Source organism: Mustela erminea, chromosome 16 (genome assembly GCF_009829155.1).
Source record: "Mustela erminea isolate mMusErm1 chromosome 16, mMusErm1.Pri, whole genome shotgun sequence".
NCBI classification, from domain to species: domain Eukaryota; kingdom Metazoa; phylum Chordata; class Mammalia; order Carnivora; family Mustelidae; genus Mustela; species Mustela erminea.
In genome coordinates, this window is record NC_045629.1 from 56664642 (window position 1) to 56682693 (window position 18052).

The 18052-nt window shown below is 39.9% G+C and overlaps 1 protein-coding gene across 1 annotated transcript in view; it reads right to left on the reverse strand.

Annotated features, from left to right (window-relative positions):
- SYBU (syntabulin) overlaps positions 1 to 18052 on the reverse strand; it is a 112772-nt gene that overhangs the window by 38783 nt on the left and 55937 nt on the right. The window contains 1 exon segment of the mRNA XM_032315824.1: positions 9906 to 10103. Coding sequence (XP_032171715.1) covers positions 9906 to 10103 — 198 coding nt within the window.

Sequence of the window (18052 nt, forward strand, 5' to 3'; positions counted from 1 at the left end):
GCTCAGATCATGATCTCAGGGTCCTGGGATCAAGTCCCGCATCGGGCTTTCTGTTCAGCAGGGAGCCTGCTTCCCTCTCTCTCTCTCTGCCTGCCTCTCTGTCTACTTGTGATCTCTGTCAAATAAATAAATAAAAATCTTTTTTTTTTAAATGTCCAACGAGAGCACCAGACACCGATTCAAAATTGTTTCATATCAAATGAATTGGGTGAAGGTGAAAATGATGTGCTCTAGAAAAGTCAGAGGAGTTGCAGAGTAGCTCTAGGGAGGAGAACAACTGAATAAAAGATTTTATATTAGACATGAATAAAAAAAAATCAATGTTTCTAGGGGCGCCTGGGTGTCTCAGTAGGTTAAGCATCTGACTCTTGATTTCGGCTCAGGTCACGATCTTGGGGTCTTGGAATGGAGTCCCACATCGGGCTCTGTGCTCAGAGGGAGTCTGCTTGGGATTCTCTCCTCTCCCTCTGCCCCTCATCCCACCACTCTTCCTCTCTCTCTTTCTCTCAAATAAATGTCTTAAAAAAAATCAATGTTTCTAAATTAATAATATAGTATAAGTAAGAACATTTAACTAAGACAACAAATTAAAAAAAAAAATCAGATACAATTTCATCCATATCTCCAAAGATTTACTTGAGCTAACAAATGAACTAAAACTTTTTTGTTCTCATTAGGGAAGTTGGGAGACATTATATTCAGTCATATACACTGTATCCCTATACTTTTCTCTGTATCCGCTAACTCCTTCCTAGGCTAAGCTATCTAAATGTAGACCTCCTGTTGCACCACTTGATAATCCAAGCTCTACAGAGTAGCCAGAAGGATCTGGACTATTTACCTTAAATTATGTCTCTCTTCTTAAAAACTCTCCAATGGCTTTCCAGTACTCTAACAATACAGACACCTGCTACTGCTCTTTACCTTCCTAACTCACCGCCCTACCCCGCCCTTTAACCCTCCCCTAAACATAAAGGAATATGGCTACGTTCTCAGCTCAAAAGTCATCACCCCAGACACACCCTTGTCTCATCCCCACTCAGTCACTGTCTATATAGCATTTCCTGGCTTTGCTTGTTAGCATCTGAACTCCTCTTGTTTGTCTGCCTGTGTATCAGCCACCTCCCCATGTTAAAGGCAGAGTCCATGAGAACAGGCATGTTGTCTGTTTCTTCTGTGTATCCTTCATGTCCACAGCAACAGCATCAGCACAGAGTAAATGCTTAATAACTGTTAATTGAATGACTGAATGACTGACTGAATGAATGAATGCTGGTCAATGTACAGTCAGGATTCAAGCCTCGGTTTAACAGAAACCCCTTATGTGTAATAAAGTGAGGAAATCCTTCCTTTCCTTTACTTAGACTGACATAGACATCACTTTCTGCAATGCCATACACATTCTAGTCCCTGCATCTCCAAGTATAAGCTCACTGCAGCCAGGTTCCTGAAGGGTTACCTCGGTTAAGCATGACTTGCAGCCTTGGCTCTCAGAGAAGCTACAAGCTTAGGGGATAAAAGTATGTTACCCACACGAGCATACTATGTAGTTCAGCACATAACTTTTTATCAGTAACCGTGCCGTACACCAAAACATCACACAACAAATCATACCAGCAGAGAAGACAGAGAGAGAGCGGGGTATTTACCCCTCTGGCTCTTTTCCTATCCTTTGGCTTCATTCCTCTACCAAAGTGCACAGCTGCTCCACATGTGGCCTCAGAGTTCTCTCCCTCTGGCTTCTGGCTAACTCTACCCTGTCCTCAGCCCTTCAGGATGTGGGAATGTCTCCAAGCTCCTGCCAGTGCCAAGCATTTGACCATGCCTTGTTGGATCCCCTTAATTATGCCCTTTGCATGCAGACAGTCTCTTCAATAAACTCACCCCAATTAGCACAAAAAAAGGTCCCATCTAAAGCATATATCTGCATGATTTATAACTCAGTTTCCAAGTTTATGTACAGAATAAGTTTCTAGGTTTATTTCTCTTATGCTGGCAGTGGGTAACTATGTTCCGCGGTGGGTGTGTGGTCTGCTGGAACGTCTACCATGTATGGGAGACCAGTAATGCTTCGTTCTCAACACGTTAGAGCACTTAGTAAGCATTTGGCAGGCCCCCAAACCAGTGGCTAGAACTGTACATGAAATAAATCCTACAGGCCCACGATTTGTATGGCAGTCACCTTTGGGAAGAAGAGGATTATAATTCACTAATTCTTAGGGGGAACCATTAACGGGCCATTTGGCACCATTACACTGATCGGGTGCACCGTCAAAAGCACAGATGGGAGAAATGCTCAGAGTAGATACGTAGCCCTGCCGTAAAGATAAACACTCATCCCATTTAAGCTTTATTTTACTGGTCTGGTCTCTGCTGGGGAGAAGTGATAGATCGTACAAGAGTCCACCGCGAAACATTCTCTGCAGTAGCCTGGGTGAGCATTCTTTCTCTCAGGGTGGAAGAAAGGTTCAGAGACCCATTTCAGTATAAACACTAAAGCTCTTGCTACGTTGGCAAAGTGTAATGATCTGTGCTTAGGAAAGTATTCATGATATGCAGGGCAGCACAATAAACATCTTGACATGCAGGATAGGACGAGAGGATGATGAAGTGGAGAACACTGGAGACCTGAACATTCCTCTGATGTTCATATCCTCAGAGTTTACTGATCTGCACCCGGTCTTATGTGTTCAGTTCTGTGGACTTTATTGAAGTTACACTGAGGTTCATTGAATCTGTTATCAGCAACAGCCAGCATAATCTACATACGGGCTGTATCAGCTAATTTATGAAAATTAATAAGAATTTTTAGGGCTTTACAGACATTAAAGAAAAATAATTTCTATCTTATTGAACATAATCTTTCTCAATAGTCAAGCTCCCTTATTATAATTAAAATGATTCCTTTGAAGGCAGGCCTTACAACCAGTGCAGTGGTTAAGAGTTAGTAGCAAGACTGCCCTGTTTAAAACCTACCTACAATCTGTGCCACCTTGGATAAGTTACTTAACTTCTCTGGGCTTCAGTTTCTCCATCTGCAACACAGGGGACAATAGTATCTTTTTCTCCTATGGATGTTAGGATTAAAGAGTAATATGCTTAGACTTTTGCCCGGGACTGTCATTGCTCCATAAATGTTAGCTAAAAAATACATTTTTAAAAGATTTTATTTTTGTAAGTAATCTCTATGCCCAGCATGGGGCTCAAACTCACAACCCTGAGATCAAGAGTCTCATGCTCTACTGCGTGAGCCAGAGAGCCGCCTCCAGACAATAATTTTTAAATCCAATTTCAGACAGTTATTCAAGCCCTACAATTACATCTAATATATCCTTCCAGATACTTTCATAATGTTTTCAGTATCTAAAATAGATCGTAGTCTTTATATGAGGCTGGGCTTTGCTGCTGCAAGACCTTTGATTGGAACTATAAGCTATTAGAAAAACAACGCTTTGCTAAGAAGGCTGGAAGTTTCCTTACAACCGAAATCTTCTAGCACTAAAATTTTAATTTTTTCCACTCTATGAAAATATTTCTAAAATGCTTTAGACATTTTTCTGCCCTCAGACACATCATTTTCTGCTGACTCCACCATCACAATGACTCACTGTGTTTCTAGAACATTAACTACTTCGCATAGTGCTACAAAGCACTTAAACCCTTAAGAGGCCACCGAGCTTTTTAACCGGTCTTTTGTCTGCTCTTTCATATTTTCCCATCTCCTTGTTGTCAAGGCATCAGCTGTCATTTCATACTGTGGTCAGTGTCCTCCTAGAGGAAACACTGCTCCCATTTTATTTGAACTAGGAGCCCAGGACAAGCTAGAATACTGTTTTAAATAAACACAGACTCTATAGGAGACTTTTAAAGGGTTTTCTTCTAAAGAAAGTGCATGGAATTTGTGACATGCATTTTAGAAGCTACAAAGGACCACTATGAACATTTACTGAGGAATTATTTTGTGGTGGGTCTAACGATGGGCACTTCCCATTCGTTAGTCTATTTAATCTTCAAAACAACCCATTTTACAGATGCTGAACAAGAGGATTCGGGAAGATAATAAGCAGCTGAAGAACGCCTGGTTGTGAAGTGGTGGCTTGAAGACTTGAATCCAGTAGGTTGGACACCGGGCTCCCAACCCTGACACACACTTTCTTCCCCCAAGGACAAGCCGAGCCGGGTAACCTGGCGGGGAAGCTGTGCGTGTCTCGGCTCTCAACTCCCCTCCAGGTAGCTCACGTTATTTTAAGAATGGCTTCTCTCAGGTAAGTTGTCTAGCTCTCTTTTATCTCCCAGGACTAACTTTGAAATGAAAGGCTTGTGATAAGCCCAGGAACATCTGTAGCTATCCGCCGTGGGAGAAAGAGCTTCTATCTGCTTAGGGAACCTGGTTGGTGCCTTTTGAGCTTTCCAGCAGATGCTTCTGAATGTGGGAAATAGTCTTTTTAAAGCAACCAGGCCTCTGTTATTGTTGTGAGGTTATTATAGTTCATCTGGTCAGGTCTCCAATTTCCATAGCCCTGGGGGTGTCAGATGACAAGGGAATACTACCTTAGTTGGAACGCTGATGGCACCCAGTGACATGTTTCAAATGCAGATTTTAACATTTCAGTTTCTAAAAGTGTATTTCTTTTAAATTATAGTGACCCTAACCATTTGCTCTTTATCTATCTCCTCGATCAGCTGGTGTTGTTTTTTTTTTTCTCCCTTTCTTGTCTTCTGATTATTTGTTTAAATCTTGTAACTGTTTCCCCAGCTCTCCACCAAGCCTGGTGGAGAAAGGATTTATTATTTCTTTTCGTAAAATAATGACAGCAGGTCTCTTTCTTCCTTGGACTAAGACAAGTAGTAGATCGGCATTATAGGAGCCCCCGGAATGTCATTTAATGTACCGGAGCAGAAATGCAATCAGGCCTTGCGGTTTTGGGTGGAAAGGTCAGGAAGGCTGCAGACCAAACTTGAGAGGAGCCCCTGGGGGCGCCTCAGAGCTCACAGACAGAATGCTTTCGTTCCTTTCTTTCCCATGGGCGCTATAGGCCAGGTTTATCGCATGGTACTCTGCCTTCAGCTACAAGCTCCCTAGATGCAGGGATGACCCTGAGGTCTTCTTTGCCCTGTCCCTCTGACGCTCTTCCCACGCCAAACACAATTCCTTGCATAGGGTGTACACTGTATTTTTCATTTAAGTATTTATTGGACACCGACTTAATGACAGGCACTGTATCAGGCTCTGAAGATTCGGTCTTGAGTGTTTGCTGAATTGACTTGCAGATAAAAGGAAACCATGGACTTGCAAAGCCATTATCCAGCTGGACCGTGGGGATGTTTTCTTTTGTGCTTTGGTGGCAATTTTTAATTAAGCCTGCCTAAGCACTAAGTGATGGAAGCCAAAGTGACAGAAGGCTCACTGCCTCCAAGAAGTTCCTGAGCAAGCCCGGCCTGAGGAAGGAAGGGGGCCTGCTGTGTGTGCACGGTGCCCAGCTAGCAAGGTGCAGGCTCGTTCGGTCCACCTCTCTAAGCTTCCCCAGCATCCTGTGACAGATCTCCCTTCTCCTGCACCAGATCTCAGTGAGCATTCTTCGCTCTATCTGAATGACTGAACGGGCATGTCAGGAACTCCTTTTTGAGGTGAAGAGCAGTTTTCCAGAATCTAGAACAACGGACCTAAAATTAAATGGGCCTGGGTGATTTAACGTTAAAGAGGCCCAGAACGTCCATAGGAGCGACACTAATTGCTTGCTATTTTAATAAATTGGTATTGGTTCTAATGAGTTGATTTATTTTAAAAAAGTAGAGCGCACACGGAGAGCGCAGGATCGGTTTGGGCTGAGTGGAGATGGTCACTTGGGGTTGGGGAGGACGGAGAACATTTTAACCTGACAGCAGCATTGCCTTGTGGTTTAGCAGATGATGTCTCGGCATTTTACAAATTGTGGAGTCATCCAGGGGCCTCGTTTCCAGCATTTCCTCTCCTCATAGTTATGAGACTGACAGGTTTATTCTGCCGCAAGTTCAGAGAACTATAGGTCACGGTGCAGATTTTTCTACAAAGAGCTTGCTGTACAGAATTGAGTCCCCTCAAAAGCGCAACCAACTTTTTCATTGATGACGTTGGGAATTTTAGGCAACTAAGAAAGAAGCTTTAGGGATCCCTTCGACCTTGGTTAAATGCAAATAAATAAAAACACCACGAGGTAAAGACAGCTTAGGTGATAATGTCTGCTCATGAGCAAGGAAATCAGAATTCTGGTGACAAAAGCTGGTGTTTGACCAAAGTAGTGTTTCAGGCTCTGCCTCTGGGCAAGGGTCACTATGTTAGGATCCATAATTGCTAATAAAGGAGGTCCAAGGAACCTCAGAAATAGTAAGTGGTATTTTGTGCACATAGGTATTTTTTCAGGGTATGGGTTCATGGCCTTCATGATTCTCAAAGGATCCATGAAATTAAACAACATGAAGGGGCGCCTGGGTGGCTCAGTGGGTTAAGCCTCTGCCTTTGGCTCAGGTCATGATCTCAGGGTCCTGGGATCGAGTCCTGCATTGGGCTCTCTGCTCAGCAGGGAGCCTGCTTCCCTTCCTCTGCCTCTCTGCCTACTTGTGCTCTCTCTCTTTCAAATAAATAAATAAAATCTTTTAAAAAAATAAAAAAACCCAACAACATGAAGAACTGTTCTAGCTTTCATCCATTTTTCCATTCTTCCTTCCTTCTTTCTTCTTTCTTTCTCCCCTCCCTCCATTTTTTTTTCTTTTTTGTCTACATTTTCTTCAGGAGGACTGAGGGCCTTAAACATTCTCAGGAAGTCAAGTGGTTGATCCTTAGCTAGTTGAGTACCTACTATAGGATTAAGGACTTGCTCAGTGTGATTTCTGCATACAACACATAGGGTTTTAAGTCTTATGTTAACATATGATTATTCCTCTTATGATTATTGAAAAAAGGATGGGCAATAATAATCGTAACTCCCATTTAATCTTGGTTTGTTCTTGCTGCACTATACCTGTCTCCTATGTCCCTGTTTCCTTGTATTGTCACCACTGTAAAAAGTTTTCAGAATAAGGTGGTGGGTAGGAAACCAAAATGAAATAATTTTAAGTTGCATTCAAACCCTACTACACCTGCACAGTGAAATCCCTTTTTCTTTGCAACTCATGAAGCTGGCATTCTTTCCTGCACCATTTTATTTTTTCAATCTCATAGCCTATCTTTGCCGTCGAGCCCCCACAATGCACTGGACTCTGTGTTAGGAATAGAAAAAGAGGATGACAAGGCTCCTGCTCTTAAATACATCCCATATGTTAGAGAAACAGATTCTGCGGTTGAGTACTCTCAGGTTAAAAGAAAAGTGAGAAGATTTTTCCAAAGAACATTGTACAAATGGCCCATAAGCACAGGAAAAGATGCTCATTGTCCTCAGCCATCAAGGAAATGTAAATCAAAAGCACGATGAAATACACTTCACACTCATGAGAATAAGTATAATAAAAAAGCCAGGAACAGCCATCAACAAAGATGTGAAGGAAGTGGAACCCTCATACATTGCTGGTGGGAATGTAAAATGGTACAGTCGTGTTGGAAATGTCTGGCAGTTCCTTAAAGAGTTCAACATGGTCACCGTATGACTCAGCAATCTCTTTCCTAGATATATACCCAAGTGAACCGAAAGCAGATTCACGAAAGACTTTGCCATGAACGCTCATAGCGTCATTACTCAGAAGAGCCAAGAAGCAGAAACAACACAAATGTTCCTCATCTGTGAATGGATAAACAAAATGGGGGTATAACCACACCAAAACAAGATGTTAATGAAGAAAAAGCTGGAGGTGGCAGGGGTGGAGAGGTATGTGAGAACTCTCTGTACTCTCCATTCAGTTTTCCTGTAAACCTAAAATTGTTCAAAAAAGAATCCACTTTAATGTGTGGTATAGCCATGCAATGGAATATCATTGAGCCATAAAAATGAATGAAATTCAAATGCATGCTATGTGGATAAACTCTGAAAACATGTTAGCTGGGAGAAGCCAAACACGGAAGGCCACACACTGTATGATTCCACGTTTACAGGATGTCCAGAATGGGCAGGTCCACAGAGACAGAGTAGGTTAGTGGTTGCCATGGGCCGGGGAGGAAGGGAGAGTGGAGAGGCGCAATGGGCAGGGGCTTCTTTTGGCGGATGATAAAAGTGTTCTGAAATTCGATAGTGCTGATGTTTGCATCACCTTTTGAATATTCTACAAACCAGCAAATTGTATACTTTAAAAGGGTGAATTTTATGGTATATGAATTGTATCTCAACTTTAAAAAGAACCACTCGGGGTGTCTGGGTGGCTCAGTGGGTTAAAGCCTCTGCCTTAGGCTCAGGTCATGATCCCAGAGTCCTGGGATCGAGCCCCGCATCGGGCTCTCTGCTCAACGGGGAGCCTGCTTCCCTTCCTCTCTCTCTGCCTGCCTCTCTGCCTACTTGTGATCTCTGTCTGTCAAGTAAATAAATAAAATCTTTAAAAAATAAAATAAAATAAAATAAAATAAAATAAAATAAAATAAAATAAAATAAAAAAGAACCACTGGTCTGGAGGGGAGAGGGAGATTCTCCTTCTGGGTACACAAGGTAATAGTTTATTTGTTGGCTCTAATCTCATGACATTCTTTAACTCATTGTCTCTGTCTTAAGTATTGAAGGTAGCCAACATCCTCTTTACAATAACCATCTTTCTCTTTTATATGCTGTCTTCCCCACTGTGTATCACTCCCTTTCTTTTCCATATTATCTCAAAGCAAAGGACTGTTAACAAACTCATCATGACTACCATTTATCAGTTGCCTAGGAAAGAGGGGATTTCCTTTTCACAAAGTTTAAAATTTTTCCCTGAAACAAGACAACATGGTCTTTGGTTGACCAAAAGCAAGATGAAGAATAATTCATTAAGATATGCTGTGCAAATCAATTATTCAGGAGAAGAAAAGCAGACAGAGATGGAAGAGGACATAGGACCAAGCCTTGGCTCCACTGAAAAAAGCTGTTTATTTCTCCTGGCACAATAATGTCATCACCAAAAAAAAAGAAAAAAAAATGAGAAGACAAACATAACGAATGAGAACTCATGCAAGTCACTGATCTGTCTTTACAGGCTCATAAATATGCACAGCATTAACTTGGATTTTGAAGAAAATAATGCAATATATAAGCTGTCTTTCAATGCCAACGCCCAGGGCTTTTAAAGTTATAACTTTAGTTTTATTAAAACTACACTTATTCATATATTGCACATATTTCTGCGATATAAAAAAAATTATTTATTTACATATTGCAAATTCTGAGAATCGACCTTTTCTGGCATTTATGGTATCTTATCCATTGCAATAAAAATCTCCATTTCCCTTATTCATTGCAATAAAAATCTCCATTTCACCTCATGTTTTGTAACTGTGGAACATCTATATTATATATATAACATCGGACTCATATTAAATTCTTTAAAAGCAAATAAAATAACTAGGTTAGTCAGTCTGCCCAGCCCTATAGCTTTCCATCAAGATAACCTGTTCTTCTCATAATCTGTGGGCACTTTAGACAGTATCAAGTAATTTCTTAGTAAAATTTATGTTAGAATTTGATAGTTTAAATGTCTGTTAGACCATTCAGTTTACATGTCTCCAACTTTGCTCCTTCTTCCCATGCCTCTGTAATGCACGTATGCCCCTATACTTACTCAATTATCAACAATCAATACAGAAAATATTCCACTTTTTGCCCTACCTCCCTAAAAAAAGGGAGATGTTTTGGGGTACTGGTACAGCAACAAACAATACGATATTCCCTGTCCTGGTGTACAGGTGTTTCATTTCAAACGTGAAATCACTCCAGTCATACTGTTCTGAGAAAAACATGAAAAGTAAGTGCATTTACCTGGCTTTACAAGACCTGACTTTGGTTCCTTCTTATATCGAGATGACTGGATGCTTCCTTCACCAACCATTCCAACTGTGCATTTCTTTCTGGAAAAGTCTTCATCACTTCCAGGGCAAAAACCAATAGGGCTATTTCCAGTATCTGAAGGCGTCTTCACGGGAGACACGGACTGGCTGCTAGGACAGCCCGTGTCATCTGGAAGACAGGAATCAGTAAGTGATTAATGAGGAGGAGGAAATCAACAAGGACAGAGAGAAGCCATGCACACGCGCACTCACCCACATGTACTCTGCTTATGAGGACCTGGACTGACGCCTGCAGATGCCCCTCCTTTTATTTTCCATATGTTGGTCAATTTTGTTTACAAAGAAAATAGCAGCTATCATGAAACCTATCTTAAGGCAAAACCTTCTGAAGTTTTTGGACCACAAATACTTCTGTAACTTTCATGTTGTCAACACTTAAAGGTTTGTCCATTTCAACATTTTAGGCAGTATACTTTTGGGTCAAAACTGTCCATATATTTTTTGATGCAGTTAAGTAACAAAAAGTTCACCAGACAATTCGGGGGCATCACTGGGAACACTTCAGAGTTGTTTGTGTTAGAAAAAAAAAAATTACTTGACTATTATTGACCACACCCAGTTTTCGACAGTTGCCCTATCAACTGGTTAAGAGAGTTTAATAGGTAAGAAATCTGGCTTTTGGAGTTCAAAGGAGCAGACAAAAAGGTTTTCTTTTTTTTTTTTTTTTTATTATGTATCCTGTTTCATTAGCATACACACCCTCTCCAAAATATATCAATCCAGTATCTTGCTGGGTGGGATAAATGGTAAAATAAAAATGATAGTCAAATTACAAATATCCCCTTAACTTTCAAGTTTCAGATTATTACTATGATCATTATTATAAGCTAATATGCATGATACGAAGTGATCTGAGTAGGTGCTTATGAGGCAAACAGGAAAGTCATACTGCTGACTCCTATAAATGCTTTCATATTTATTAAATATTCATGATGCTTGGTTAATTCATGTATACTTTGAGGAAGAGAATTGTATGGGAATTTAAGGTAAATCAATATTACCTAAAAGTATGTCTCTTCCAAAGAGTCAATTAGTGGCAAATACTCATTACTAAATAATTCTTTTTTATACAGAAATATTTTGATGGCGGAGCTACTTTAGTAACTCATTAGACAAAAAAAAAAAAAAAAGAATAGAAACTATTAGTACTAATAATTTTTAAGACTATCACACTTTAATGAGTATTAAAGGAACAAAAATAATTTGCCATCTGTGAAAGGCTCTCTCAAACTCCACAGCTTTAATAAAGACAGAAACAGAACGAAACATGAATAAAATATACTGGTTGCCTGAATAAAGATGACTAGAATCCATCTAAAAAAAAAAAAAAAACATGGCCTTTGCTTCATTTTTGGCTTCCATTTCAGATTTTATTATGAAATAGCCCCAGTTTCTGGAACAAAGTGAACTTGGCACTGGTAAGATGATTCATTTCTCTGAATATTCTTTTTTTTTTTTTTTTGTACTATTGGACTTATTAGTATACACAGGACCTTAATGGTGCATTTCTGGAAGGGAGTAGTTTTTAGTGTACTGCTCATGCCTTCTGCCTTTGCTGTTCTCTTTCAAGTTCCCTGTTATTACCAAACTCCGGAAGAAACTTTGGCCATGAAGGAGAGTGCTGAGAGCCCCTCCTGGCTGCTATGGGTCAGCTCTTTCATCACTTATTGTCCCTGCCTTTCTGTGACATTTGCATGTCCCATGCTGCAACCCAATAAAAAGCCTAGCTCCCCTCAAAAGGTGCAAAGCTGCTAATTACTCAGATTCCAGCACTCTTACAAGGTCTTACAAGGCTCAACAGGCCTGCACATCGCCTCAGGAGGTCCTCCTTCTTGATTCTGATCCCAAAGCAGATAATCCCAAGCAAACGAGGTCTAATCATTCGAAATTACCCATTGCCTTCAAAATTATTTCCTTATGAGTCACTTCCATAAATTAATTCTTTTGAAAGAGAGATGGCCCAAATAAATAAAAAGTCCATGCTTCGGAGTCTCTAACCTGAAAAGCCATTTTTCTTGAAAACACTCAGACTCAACAGGACAAAATCAAATGATTTCCAGTATTGAGAAACACTGTCAAAATTATAATTTAAGTAAATAGAAAGCAAATGTGTTTTGTTGGTTCTATTATCATTTAGCCAGAGTTAAATGAGAAAGAATATGTATAAGCCATGCTTTTAATAATGTCAAGAATTAAGTGCTAGGGTCTGGTTAAAAATTGGGACCTGCAATTATTTAGAATAGTGGCACTTTAGGGAAGGCAGCAGCAACTTTTTTTTTTTTTTTTTTTTTTAACCTGGAATGTGTGCTTTACAAATCATCAATATTTACAGCTAGTATCTCCAGGGGAAGGGTTTGAGAAGGTGAAGACCTAAATAAACCTTTAACTTGTGGCACCTTGTACAGCATCTGAATCATGATATAAACTGGTGTTCCCCCAACATCTCTTAACTGTCTAGTATTGTGCTTTATATTGAGAGAGAAACAATGGGCATAAGACATGATCTTTCATTGGTTAAACTGCATCTTGGCCCTGAACCAGCCCACAGACATTATGCCCAGCGCCCATACCAATGGAGCTTATAAATAAGCAAACGGAGCTGGATAAATATCACGTACAACACACAACTCCTATAGGCTGGCAAGCCCGTCAAAGCAAATCCATACTCCAGAAAATCAGTGTGTTATCAGAGAAATTCAGGGTATTCGCCAGTTTCATCCTATGAGATCAACACTAACCAGATACCTAGTTTGGAAAGTGCAGGGCCATTGATTTTCCTACTAGAGAGAACAAACTTTAAGTTATGCAAAGTAAGCCTCAGAGCAAAGGCAACAAAGGTTCATGGACCAGGGAGTCATCTGGTAACCTGGGACACCTGCAGTGTTTTCCTCTGTGTGGCACTGAAAAAACGGTCATTTTTTCAACAAGTCTTGCTTAAGGCTCCTTTTCCCTTTCCCTCCCCTTCCCTTCTCTTCTCTTCCTCCCTTTTAACTCCATGGTCACAGCTGGAAGCAGACTCCTAGTCCAGATGAAAGTAATACTCCTTCCCGAAATTCTATGTAAAATACGTTTCCTTCACATTTACTCCAAGACTCTAAGAAGACGGAAGCCAAGTAGATGCCCCTTGGTTATTCATGTCTAATGTTACCATGTGCCAAACTACATGTGGACCAAGCACATGTTAAACAGATTTATTTATAAAGCCCACTTTGGTTAAACCCTTTGAGTATGCCTCCTGTTTCCTGCTGCTACTAGCTCGATTTGTCCCGTGGAATCCATGGATTTATAATTACAATATGTATAATTACGGTTTTTATTATGTTAGTATAAAGAAATTATCAATGACAAAAAAATTTTAATAGGACACCATGAGGAAACTATTTCAGAGAGGAAATGACAGAAATCCTGATTGACCTACCCAAAACAGTGTAGAGTGTTTTAAATTTCCAGAAAAATGCCTGAGAAAAATAAGAACATTTTGGTCTGGTTTTGGCAGAGGGAAGCTTTGCAGCAAGACTTTAGGTAGAGCATGTGGAAGACTTTCAGTCTCTGGAGAGAGAGGAGTTTTTCTTTTAAAACACACACACACACACACACACACTACTTTGGTGCTTACATTATTGAGCTTTTACACTTCTTCATTGTTCATGGTAAGTATAACTTCATTAAAAAAAAGAAAACATAAAACAGGGACGGCTGTGTGGGTCAGCCGGCTGAGCGCCTGCCTTCAGCTCAGGTCAGGATCTCAGGGTCCTGGGACAAAGGTCTGCATTGGGCTCCTGCTCAGCGGGGAGTCTGCTTCTCCTTCTCCCTCTGCCCCTCCCCCGATCCTGCTCGCGCGCTCTCTCTCTCTCTCTCTCTCAAATAAATAAATAAAATAAAATCTTAAAAAAACCCAATAACCCTAAAATCGTGTTTCATGTTTTACACACTGTGATCCATCTGAAAATATAGGATAACTTCCTTTTGGGGTCAATAATTTTAAATCCCACTTCAATGAGCCCAGGACGGTCCCTCGTGCGACACGGGTAAAACTAGCCCATACTAAGTCTACTTTTGATCATCATCTATCGTGAAGGAGACTAAGTTACATTTCGTCCTTGATATATATTAAGGAATAGGCCATTTTTGTTCTTGTTGTTCATTTGCTTTGAATCTGTCAACATACAAGTTAAGGACACACAAAGAATACTCACAGACCCAGGAAGTCCCAGAAGTTGCAGCCCTTCTCAAGCACTATAAGAAATGTACCTACTAAATAGTTTCCAAATTGTTGTTAAGGGAAAAAAAAGTTAAGATCTGTAAGGACAGATGAGAGAAACAGGCATCTGTTGTAGCCTGCAGGTTGTTAAAAAAATGTTTTTAAATCTATTTCTCCTCTCTCTTTATATGACAAGCTCTTTGAGAACATGCCATATAGCTAATAACTGTACAATTACTCTACTGACAATTCTGAAAAAACATGTTAAGTATCTTTTAAAATAATTTGTATCTTATTTTAAATGCACTAAAGGAACTTGCTCAATTAAAAGAAATCTGTTGGGGTTGTTAAAATGTTCATTTAATCTTTGATATTGTCAAAGTAATAATTAACGCAAAGGGTCTAGCTTGAGTGCAGAAGAGTAAAAAGAAGGAAAGAGAACATAAATGGATAACAGTTTCCTGGAACTGCAGTACCCAGAAAAAATATTATTGATCTTTTAATTATGTGTATAGTTTACTTGCTCACTTGCTTTGTGTTGTTTCCACATGTAGTATATTCAGTTTCATTATCCTGCTACTGAGCACGTTCCCCTGGAATTTATTAAGCTATAAAGAAAGAAGCTATTGAAGACTGACAGGAGCCAATGCAAAAGGGCTCATAGTGGCCAAAGACAATAATTCGAGCATCGGAAAGAACAAATAATTAATGCAACTGACTGATAACAACTGGATATTTAAAAAAAAATCTGGGGGCACCTGGTGACTCAGTGGGTTAAAGCCTCTGCCTTCAGCTCAGGTCATGATCCCAGGGTCCTGGGATCAAACCCCGCATCGGACTCTCTGCTCAGGGGGGAGCCTGCTTCCTCCTCTCTCTCTGCCTACTTGTGATCTCTGTCTGTCAAATAAATAAATAAAATCTTAAAAAAAAAAATCTGTGAGCTCATGGCTATTAAAAAAAAAAAAAAACAACTAAAGATGAAAAGAAAGACCCTTTCCACCTTAAAGAATCTCAATGCACTGGCAATCATTGGCAGCGACCCAGGGACCCATTCTTTGTGTTGAAATTCAGCAATTAAAAGGAAAGAAAGAACTAGTATAAATCCTGATTGAAAAACCATTCCTCGGGGTGCCTGGGTGGTTCAGTGGGTTAGAGCCTCTGCCTTTGGCTCAGATCATGGTCTCGGCGTCCTGGGATCGGGCCTTGCATTGGGCTCTCTGCTCAGCGGGGAGCCTGCCTCCCCGGCTCCCCACCTGCCCTGCCTCTCTGCTTACTTGTGATCTCTCTCTCTCTCTGTCAAATAAATAAATAAAATCTAAAAAAAAAAAAAAGAAAGAAAAACCATTCCTATACAAATTATATTTCAGTATAACTGAAATCTCTCACTGATGTTGCAAAGTTCTTCCTTACAGAAGCTTCTGTTAATGAAAATAGATGGAATAATAGAAACAGAAAGTCACTATTTTGTAATTATTTCTAATGAAACAATTGATTTAGATAATAGACATAATGGATGAAACCATTAGACAATAGTCTGTTAACGAATTTACAGTGAAGGGATCAGGCCTTACCCAACTGCACCCATTCTCAGCATCGCCAATGGCGGAGAACAGACATTATGGACCTCCTGACGGGATGCCAGAGGAAACGCACAGCATTCCCCATGAAGTAGTCTTGCTATAAAAATTGTCCCTGCATCTAACCAAGCTTTAAACCTAGTGTCCACCTTCTAAAATATATGGAGAACAGAGAGTAATGAGTCAAATCATGGGCTGGCAAGCGGCAACCTGCAGGCAAATTCTGCTTGCTACCCGCTTTTGTAAATAGAATGTTACTGGAACACAGCCATGCTGAATCCTTTAGATATTGTTCACTGTGGCTTTCAAGCGACAATGGCAGAGCTGAATAATTGTGACACAGATCATCTGGCTAGCAAAGTCGTAAATATTTACTGTTTTGTTCTCTACAGAAAAAGTTTCTTGGCCTCTGGGTTAAATGCTATGAGGAAGCAAACAGACACCTTCAAGACGACTGGGGCTATTTCGATGTTCTTTGTCATACCAAGGAATTATGTTAATTGTGTAGTAATGAAAATGGCACTGTGATTATGTGAGAAAATGTCCAGTTTTTAAAGAAATGCAGGGCTGAGGTATGCAAGTAGACATGAAATGACATGATGTCTGGATATCTGTTTTTTAAAATGCTTCAGCAAAGTAAAAAAAAAGAAAAGAGGAATAGATAAAGCAAATATGAGGATATCTTGTCATTACCTAATCTGGACAAAGTAGATTAGCAGTATATGGGGATGCATTGTAATATTATGTTTTTGAGTATGTTTCAAACAGGTTCAAAATGTTTTATTAAATTTCTCAAAAAAACATTATTTTAGAGCGAGTATCTATTTTAAAAAGATGTAAATGCATTATTTAAAAATCAATTCCATCTTGTATTGTTTTTTAGGGTGTTTCCAATTTTGTCACTATTACTGAAATTGTTTCAATAACACATTTTAAAAATAAATCTTTGGGGGCACCTGGGTGGCTTAGTCAGTTAAGTGTACGACTCTTGATTTCAGCTCAGGTCATGATCTCAGTGAGATCTCATGAGATCAAGCCCCACGTAGGGCTCATAGGCTGGGTGTGAAGCCTGCTTAGGATTCTCTCTCTCCCTCTCCCTCTGCCCCAACCCCCACTTACATATATGCAAGCTCTCTCTTTCTCTCTCTCAAAAAACAAAAATAAAAAGTAAAGAATAAGGGTGCCTGGGTAGCTCAGAGGGTTAAAGCCTCTGCCTTCAGCTTGGGTCATGGTCTCAGGGTCCTGGGATTGAGCCCCGCGTCAGGGTCTCTGCTCGGCAAGCAGCCTGCTTCCCCCCTCTCTCTCTGGCTGCCTCTCTGCCTACTTGTGATCTCTGTTTGTCAAATAAATAAATAAATACTCTTTTTAAAAAAATGAAAAATACATCTTTGGTCAAATATTTTATTATCTCATAGAATGTATATCCAAAATGGAATTTCTAAGCTTTCAAAAAAGTTTGAGACAACTTAAATTCTCCTTATTATTGAATGAGCATACCCTACTTAGAAAAGTCCTGACAATATTAAATACTATTTATTTGCATTTTTGCCAAGTTAATAATGAAAAACGTATTTTTGATGTTTTAGTTTGCACATATATAATTATTAGTGAGGCTTAATATCTTTCATATGTTTTCTGGCCTTTTAAACTTATTCTATGAATTGTTAGTTTGACAATTTTCTACTAAGATGTTAAGAATTTCTTATCAATATGTAAGAAATCCCTATATAGTTTTTAATTTATAATGTTTTGACATTTAACCTTTGTATTTTCTCCATATTTTCCTTTGTGATTTCTTCCAGTGTTTTTTTTTTTTAAGATTTTATTTATTTATTTGTCAGAGAGAGAGAGCACAAGCAGGGGGAGCAGCAGACAGAGGGAGAGGCAAGCAAAGGGAGAAGCAGGCTCTCCAATGAGCAAGGAGCCCAATGCGGGACTCAATCCCAGGACCCTGGGATCATGACATGAGCTGAAGCCAGACTCTTAGCCTACTGAGCCACCCAGGTGTCCCTCTTCCAATGTTTTAATACTTAGAATATCCTTCACTCCAAAAAATTAATATTTACTAATACTTTCTTCTAGATATTTATAGTTTCACTCTTCATATAAATTTAGTCCATCTCAGGTGCCTGGGTGGCTCAAGTGGTCAAGCATCTGCCTTTGGCTCAGGTCATGATCTCCAGGTCCTGGGATGGAGCCCTACATCAGGCTCTCAGCTCAGCAGGGAGTCTGCTTCTCCCTCTCCTTCTGCCTGCTGCTCCCCCTGCTTATGTTTTCTCT